Below are 8,766 nucleotides of genomic sequence, written 5' to 3' on the forward strand. Positions count from 1 at the left end.
CTCATTCAGCAGTTGTAAAGTGCAGATGTTTATTCTGCAAAACCTTCAAATCAGTTCTTCAACAGCTGAGGTGCGGTTTGGATTTTACACACATCAGCGAGGAAATAAATGCAGTTATTCTGATTTTATAACAGCTTGTGCCACTGGATCATTGTGTATCCGTCTAGAATGTCCTGTCCCACACGTGGATTATTTAATGGATCCTTTCCTTCGTGTGAGTTCAAAACACATGATTAAGATCTGCAAACTTAGTGTATATCACAGTAATTAAATTCGTACTCCATTTCTAACTCGTTAGCCCCCAACAATCTGTTTCAGGGCTGAGCTCAACTCTGGGTACTGGTACTGGAATCCAGCCTCTAAAGTCCTCCTGGGTAGGACTTTCTGACCCTGGGTGAGGACCATGGCCCTCTCCGAGCCCAGCAGGGCGTTCATGACAAACGCAGGCACGGCCAAAACAGTGGGCCGCCTCAGGACCCGCCCCAGTTCCTTTGTGAAGTCATAGTTGGTATTTAGAACAGGAGCGACACCATTCAACACTTGGGGCAAAGGGGCGGAGCTATCAGCGGGAGACTCCAGGACGTGGGTGATGATTCCCGCCAGGTCTGAGACGTGGATCCACGGGAACGGCTGTGTTCCAGACCCCAAAGTTCCCCCAAGGCCGAGCCAGAAAGGCAGCAACATTTGCTTGATGGCGCCACCATCTCGACCCAACACTGCCCCTGGTGGACGGAGATTATATCGTAAAAAAAAGAAAAAAGTGACATTTACTTTGTAAAACTTAAATACTGAATATCACCAAAAAGGAAAAGTACACATTTTTGGAGTGGGACGAGACATTGTGTCCAGTGATAATCATAACATGTAGTCTGTATGGAAGAATTTTGTGACATCATAAAAAGTCAACAACCGTATAGAAGAAATAATGTGTTGCAAAATAAATGATGTTTTTTAAATAATTATTTAGAAAACAGAATAATAAAGTTTCTTTAAACATTTGCCACTGATTGCTTTATAATTAGTGATTTTTTTTTAATTTTTTTAATTTAACCAGGTTAGTCCCATTTGAGATCATCCATCCATCCATTTTCTTCCGCTTTATCCGGAGTTGGGTCGCGGGGGCAGCAGCTCAAGCAAAGCCGCCCAGACCTCCCGATCCACACACACCTCCCCCAGCTCCTCCGGGGGAACCCCAAGGCGTTCCTAAGCCAGCCAAGAGATGTAGTCCCTCCAGCGTGTCCTGGGTCTTCCCCGGGGCCTCCTCCCAATGGGACGTGGAACACCACTCCAGCAAGGCGTCCAGGGGGCATCCGGAAAAGATGCCCGAGCCACCTCAACTGACTCCTTTCGACGTGGAGGAGCAGTGGTTCGACTCCGAGCTCCTCCCGAGTGACCGAGCTCCTCACCCTATCTCTAAGGGAGCGCCCAGCCACCCTGCGGAGGAAACTCATCTCGGCCGCTTGTACTCGCGATCTCATTCTTTCGGTCATGAGCCAAATCTCATGACCATAGTTGAGGATCGGAACCTAGATCGAATGGTAAATCGAGAGCTTTGCCCCCCTACTCAGCTCTCTCTTCACCACGACGGTCCGATACAGCGACCGCATCACTGCAGATGCTGCACCAATCCGTCTATCGATCTCACGCTCCATCCGTCCCTCACTCGTCAACATGACCCCGAGATACTTAAACTCCTCCACTTGAGGCAAGGACACTCCACCGACCTGAAGAGGGCAAAGCACCTTTTTCCAGTCGAGAACCATGGCCTTGGATTTGGAGTTGCTGATTTTCATCCCGGACACTTCACACTCGGCTGTAAACCGCCCCAGTGCACGCTGAAGGGCCTGATTTTACGAAGCCAACAAAACATTGTGCGCAAATAGCAGAGACAAGATTCTGTGGTTCCCAAACCAGACCCCCTCTACACCCTGGCTGCGCCTAGAAATTCTGTCCATAAAAATAATGAACAGAACCGGTGACAAAGGGCAGCCCTGGCGGAGGCCAACATGCACTGGAAACAGGTTTGACTTACTACCGGCAATGCGAACCAAGCTCCTGCTGCGGTCGTACAGGGACCGGATAGCCCTTAGCAAAGGACCCCGGACCCCGTACTCCCGGAGCACTCCCCACAGGGTGCCCCGAGGGACACGGGCGAACGCCTTCTCCAGATCCACAAAACATGTGGACTGGTTGGGCGAACTCCCATGAACCCTCGAGCACCCGATGGAGCGTGTAGAGCTGGTCCAGTGTGTCGCGACCAGGACGAAAACCACACTGCTCCTCCTGAATCCGAGGCTCGACCATCGGTCGAATTCTCCTCTCCAGTACTCTGGAATAGACCTTACCGGGGAGGCTGAGGAGTGTGATCCCCCTATAGTTGGAACACACCCTCCGGTCCCCCTTCTTAAACAGACGGACCACCACCCTGGTCTGCCAATCCAGAGGCACTGTCCCCGATCGCCACGCGATGTTGCAGAGGCGTGTCAGCCAAGACAGTCCCACAACATCCAGAGACTTAAGGTACTCAGGACGGCTTTCATCCACCCCAGGAGCCTTGCCACCGAGGAGCTTTCTAACCACCTCGGTGACTTCAGCCTGGGTAATGGATGAGTCCGCCTCTGAGTCCCCAGTCTCTGCTTCCTCTTCGGAAGACACGACAATGGGATTGATCCCATCCCCATCCCATTTGAGATCAAGACTTCTTTCACAAGGGAGACCTTTGACAATTATAAAAGTTTCCAGTCCACCCAACCTGCATGTCTTTAAATGTGGGAGGAAACTGGAACACTCGGAGGAAACCCACACAAACCCTGGGAATACATGCAAAATCCACACACAAAAGGCCACAATTGGGAATTGATCCCATGACCTTGCTGTGAGACCACAGTGCTAACCACTAAGCCACTGTGCTGCCCTAATTAAACAGTGATGTAATTATGTATCGTATTGTGGCGCCAGTGTAAAGTTCTACCCCGAATATTAAAACAAATAAGATTGGACTCAACAGATTTGTCTTTAATCTGAATTTAGACTGAAAGTTGGACTGCAAACGTCCACTTGGACAGTCTGTGAGCACGATGCCTGAATGCACTGTTTTCTCGTCACCACAGTACCAGATGCACACAGACATGTGCTACGTTACGTTTTCAGCTGCAAATGTAAAAAGCTTTGTCACCATGTAAGCATTACTCTATTCCTTCGGTTTGTTAGGTGTGTGTGTGTGTAAATTGAAATTCACCCAGGTAATATATTGATGTGTGTGATCCCAAAACATTGTGTCATGAAAGCAAACTAAAGATTATTTAAGGCCACATCTGATTTACTGGGGTTTGAAATTCTGCACAGGTCGATGGGAACGGGCTGCAAAAACTACAATACACTTTGTGTAATACTTGGCTTCTACCTCGAGTTCTTGTGACTCCGCCTCGGCCTCGGAGACCCAGGACTCGGGGTCTCCGAGCTCACTATGGCTCAGTCACAATGTGAAGAAAGTCAGAAGGTGCCAAATCCCCTCAGAAGCATTATGAACAAATCTGAAATATTTTAAAGATGTGATCAGAGGCTGGCGTTCGATGTATTACTTTTACTTATCTATGTACCCGGCCGGATGACGACTTGTTTCGTGGTTTTTGCCGCGTGATCAGGAAGACGTGCCGCGGCCTCCCACTCTTTGACGAGCGTTGAGAGGATGTCAAACGGCTCCCACTCACTGTCTTCTGTGTACTCGGCTGTCAGACTGGGCTTGTAGCACGCTGTGGGTCAAAAAGCACACGTGACGCTCATGAAAAGGCAACAAATACGAGATTATAAAACTATCCTGAACTCTGTTTCTAATCCATTCACAGGCAAAAGGGGATTCATTTACACGTAGATGCTTCGATCCTGCTGACTTTTCATCACCACATCCACTACACAATGGAACCAGTTTAGGTCCTGACATGGTCATGACATCCAGGACAGCTGGTCCATTTTCCTCTCAAAAGTAACCATCTGTCGTGCTGTAGCAAGGTGAAAGTTGGATATGTCCTTAACCTTTTCCAGCCGCTGGGGTCCTCAACACTGAGGAACCTGTGTGCTGGATCGATCACAGAGAAACGAGCCACATGTCCAAAATGTCACAGTGGACAATCCGTCACAGTGCAAGTGATAAATAAATGGACTGCATTTATATTGCGCTTTTCCATCTGCATCAGACACTCAAAGCGCTTTACAATAATGCCTCGCATTCACCCCAATGTCAGGGTCCTGCCATACAAGGTGCTCACTACACACCTGGAGCAACTAGGGGATTAAAGACCTTGCCCAAGGGCCCTTAGTGATTTTCCGGTCAGGCTGGGATTTGAACCGAAGATCTTCTAGTCTCAAGCCCAACGCCTTAACCACTAGACCATCACCTCCCCTAAGTGATACTGATCCAAGTCTCTCCAAAGAGACCCAGTACCAGCGGCATCCAGTTGTTGCCTTAGATCACTGGTTCAAGTCGCACAGCCATACAGTAAGCCAGGAAGCACCAGGACCCTGAAGACTTGGACCTCTGTTCTCTTTCAAAGGTATCAGCATCACACCTCTGATGGCTGACAGTCACTGAAAGCCTGGATCTGACCCAGGACCATCAGCACAAACTGATTCATGCCTGTGTTTCTTCTAGAACTGATTATTGTGAAGTCAAAACTCAGGTGCTGCAGAAAAAATGTGATCTGAACCTTAAGGGACACAAATTTTTAGGGAGCAACTGGTTTCAAACTGTAAATGACCGATAACGAGTTAATTTGTCAATAACAACAATAATAACAGCTCAACGACTTGGGGGGGGGGTAAATTGGCTGCTGTAGTCTCAGAGGCTCCAGCACAACTGGGTTTGCAAACATTTATGGGCTGCTTTCGGAATCTCAATTTCTTCGAGGTTTCTTCTTTTCTTGCTTTACTACACAGCAACAGGAGACTTCCCTTCCTTCAAAGGTCTCCAGAATGCTTCATATGCGGATGAGCACACCTGACTTCGTTAATTAACACGCAAGTTACGGGTGATCTTCAGCAGCAGGGTTGTCACCCCTCATCTCGAGTTTCGTCCAACACTTAACAATACTTTGTTTCTGCATTTTTAAAAAGGCTTAAAATCCTTCATTCTGCTCTGATAAATGGGGCGGTTGCTCTGGCACCATCAAATGGACAGGTAATGGAATTACAACCTTCCTTCTGGTAAGTCTGGCAATGACTTTCTGTGGTACAATCGTAAGAAATTTGTTCTTATCTGGTAAACCGTCCACATGGCAGCATGATGTTGACTTACCTACACCTGACACCAGGACCCAGGACTGAGGAGGACTGGGAGAAGTCGTAATGGCCTCAGCCAAAGTCTTTGTTGTATTGATGCGGCTGGAGAACAGATCCTTCTTATAGCTCTCATTCCACCTGAAACAAACAAGTTTGATTCACGGGAAGAGAGCTGCAAAAATGTTAAATTGTATATTATGCAGCTGTTGCTAACCATCGCAGTGGGTTCATGAGATTCTCTCCAGCCAAGTTGACGGCGCCCTCACATGGTGGGAGGCCACGAGAGTCAACCTCATCCTGCATCAAGAGAACAACGTGATGAAATAAACTGGATTTGAAGACAAAATTAGCAGCACAGCAGAAAGCAGGGATCATGAAGACTAAGAAAAAAATATTACATTCTAGTGATACCAAAATATGACATAATGCATCATGGAGCTGCAAAATATGAGCCGAAACGCCTCAGCTGTGACTCTAACTCACTTTCTGGTGGTCAGCGTTTCCTCAAGAGGAGCAGAATAAATTATTCAATGAGCAAGAAGTACTTCATTAAATATAAATCTTATGATCTGCTTTCCAATCAGAATCAAGTGATCGTCATCTGAATGAGACCATCGTACCCACGTTATTCTCCCTGGACCAGGCTGACGAGAAATCACTGTGACCTCGTGGCCTTTGTCTCTGAGTTGTTGAGTCAGTGCACGGCCAACAAAACCAGATCCTCCTGCAAAGTGCAAACACATAGCAGACATGCACGGAGAAGAAACCTAGATGACAGAAAAGTACTGCTTTTATCTGCATTAATATCTCACAGATGTCATGCTGCTTTATGACGCACGCAGGCCTGTAGACTGTTTATTATGGTGATTCTTTACCCTCCCCCCCCCCATGCATGAAAGGAGCTATAGAATATGGTTATAATCCGGGGACTATAAACAGTTTAAAATATCATCGAAAATGCCGGAAAAATAGCTGGTAAGAACAACATCCGGGCCCGGACCCTAATAAGTAAAAAAAAAAATCCTACAATAATGTAATTAAAAATCAATTTATATTTGTAGAGAGACCGGGGAAAATGGGAGAAAAAGAATAAAGTTGAAAAAAAATAGCCACTAATCAGTTTGTGTATTTTTAATTTTTATGAAATTAACATTTTACTAAATTAAATCCTTAAAGCCAGAGTGCGCATAAAATCGAACACTGCACATCTACTGTTTGTAACTTATTTAGCTTTTAACTGGAAAGACGCGACAGACTCAACTTTGTGTCGTTCGACGTACCTATTAAAACTCTCATAGTCACCAAACGCCGTAAAAAAAAAGGCAAATTTATCCTTAAACGCCGTCAATACTAAAATACTTCCTGTTCGTAGCGGAGTTTTTCTTCTTCTGTTGAGTTTATTGGCAGCTTGCAAACCGACAGGGTGCATTACTGCCACCAACTGTTTGGGTGTGGAGCATTAATGGAGTCTGACATGTTATATTAATGAGGAAATGGAGCAATAAGGAACGGGATAATAATAAATAAAATAATAATAATAATAATAAAAATAACAAATAAAAAACAAAACAAAACAAAAAACAATAAGGCAGGGGAGGGACAAAAATGGAAGTGGGAGGAATTACACTGTACTATATCCTATTGAATGACCCTGTTCCCATTAAATATGCTGATAGATGCCTCCAAGTCTGTCCTGACACTGATGTTTGTCTCTCCACTAACATGAGCTCCACCATCTCCTTTCTGCTTGACCAGTTTCATGTTTTCCAGTGATGTTCAGTTTGATTTAAATGGGGAGGTGATGGTCCAGTGGTTAAGCGTAGGGCTTTAGACCAGAAGATCCTTGGTTCAAATCCCAGCCTGACTGGAAAATCACTGTATGGCAGCACCCTGACATCAGTGTGAATGTGAGGCATTATTGTAAAGCGCTTTGAGCATCTGATGCAGATGGAAAAGTGCGATATAAATGCAGTCCATTTAAACCCGTGTGACCTGTACATAGTCATGTCTAGGGGGGAGTTAGGATTTGTTTTTTGTTTTTTAAGCCCCACCTCACGACGCTAGGCGGGGCATATAGCATCCGGGTTGTCCATCCATCCGTCAGTTCGTCCATCCACAATTCATTCGCCGCAACGAAGCTCGGCACCTATTGCTCTCAGAAACTTCATATTTGGTGGGTACATGCCTTGGAGGAGTACTTCGCATGGGTTCGAAGGCCACTGACCTTGACCTACTTTTCAAGGTCACCAGTGGTCACAACTGTCAAATCCTTCACTGCAACGTAGCTCAGCACCTATTGCTCGCAGAAACTTCATATTTGGTGGGTACATGCCTTGGAGGAGTACTTTGCATGGGTTCAAAGGCCAGTGACCTTGACCTACTTTTCAAGGTCACCAGTGGTCACAGCTGTCAAATCCTTCACCGCAACGTAGCTCGGCACCTATTGCTTGCCGAAACTTAATATTTGGTAGGTACATGCCTTGGAGGAGTACTTCGCATGGGTTCGAAGGCCACTGACCTTGACCTACTTTTCAAGGTCACCAGTGGTCACAACTGTCAAATCCTTCACTGCAACGTAGCTCAGCACCTATTGCTCGCAGAAACTTCATATTTGGTGGGTACATGCCTTGGAGGAGTACTTTGCATGGGTTCAAAGGCCAGTGACCTTGACCTACTTTTCAAGGTCACCAGTGGTCACAGCTGTCAAATCCTTCACCGCAACGTAGCTCGGCACCTATTGCTTGCCGAAACTTAATATTTGGTAGGTACATGCCTTGGAGGAGTACTTCGCATGAGTTCGAAGGCCGGTGACCTTGACCTCTGTTTCAAGGTCACCAGTGGCTGCATTTGTTTTGAAGGCTGGTGACCGTGACTGACTTTTTATGGTCACTGTTTGTCACATCCTCTAAATAAATATTATGCCAATCTCCAATTTTTTCATTGTATATCCCAGTTTACATCAAACACATAAGGCTTCAACCAAATACCCACCCCATACAAGTACATATTACTGTACTTTGCATGGAAAATACTGTGGGCGGAGCATTTCGTGATGAATGTCTCTAGTTTTACTTGTAAGGCTTCAGTAATAAAGTCAAAGACACTTTAGGGTGATTTAAATTGAAAATGTATGAGAAAGGCAGACTGCATCACAAAACGTTAAATAAGTTCAATTTAATATAAAAATATGACTTATTTTAGCAAACATGAACACAAGCACAAAAATTGTGAATCTTATTAATTTCTCTAAAACAGCAGTAGATATCTCATCTTCAACCACTTATCAGGCATCGGGTCTCAGGACAGCTACAAAATATCTGAGTATCATGTGGGCACCTCTCAGACCAAAATATATTTTGCACTGTACACCCTATCTATTGAAGGCGGCCATCTTTAAAGATGGCTGCCTTTGACCTATTTCCACCAAACTGATTGGAGCAGGGTTTTATGTGACTTTTTTTTTTCAGTGTTCACCCCCTAAATGAGCTAGAC

The 8,766-nt window shown here is 45.6% G+C and overlaps 1 protein-coding gene across 2 annotated transcripts; it reads right to left on the bottom strand.

Annotated features, from left to right (window-relative positions):
- Positions 1 to 213: 213 nt before the first annotated feature.
- On the bottom strand, positions 214 to 6,655 carry sdr39u1 (short chain dehydrogenase/reductase family 39U, member 1). Of its 2 annotated transcripts, XM_034165382.1 has the most exons (6): positions 6,554 to 6,655; positions 5,895 to 6,000; positions 5,489 to 5,571; positions 5,291 to 5,412; positions 3,600 to 3,752; positions 214 to 722 (listed from the first exon to the last, which is right to left on the bottom strand). In XM_034165382.1, exons 1-6 carry the CDS (start codon positions 6,568 to 6,570, stop codon positions 295 to 297), a joined length of 909 nt encoding a protein of 302 aa, XP_034021273.1. In that variant the 5' UTR covers positions 6,571 to 6,655; the 3' UTR covers positions 214 to 294. The 2 variants fall into 2 exon arrangements, with proteins under 2 accessions (XP_034021273.1, XP_034021272.1); XM_034165381.1 differs by lacking the exon at positions 6,554 to 6,655 and having other exon boundaries at positions 5,895 to 6,139.
- Positions 6,656 to 8,766: the final 2,111 nt, after the last annotated feature.

Source organism: Thalassophryne amazonica, unplaced genomic scaffold (assembly GCF_902500255.1).
Source record: "Thalassophryne amazonica unplaced genomic scaffold, fThaAma1.1, whole genome shotgun sequence".
NCBI lineage: Eukaryota > Metazoa > Chordata > Actinopteri > Batrachoidiformes > Batrachoididae > Thalassophryne > Thalassophryne amazonica.

Excerpts from the sequence above, each read along its gene's own strand:
- sdr39u1 (XM_034165381.1), bottom strand. The coding sequence starts at position 6,026 with ATGTCTGCTATGTGTTTGCACTTTGCAGGAGGATCTGGTTTTGTTGGC. Across the intron at positions 5,572-5,894 it reads GTCCAGGGAGAATAACGTGG|GATGAGGTTGACTCTCGTGG; the intron begins GTACGATGGTCT and ends CTCTTGATGCAG. Across the intron at positions 3,753-5,290 it reads GGTCCTGGTGTCAGGTGTAG|CGTGCTACAAGCCCAGTCTG; the intron begins GTAAGTCAACAT and ends TTTGACCCACAG.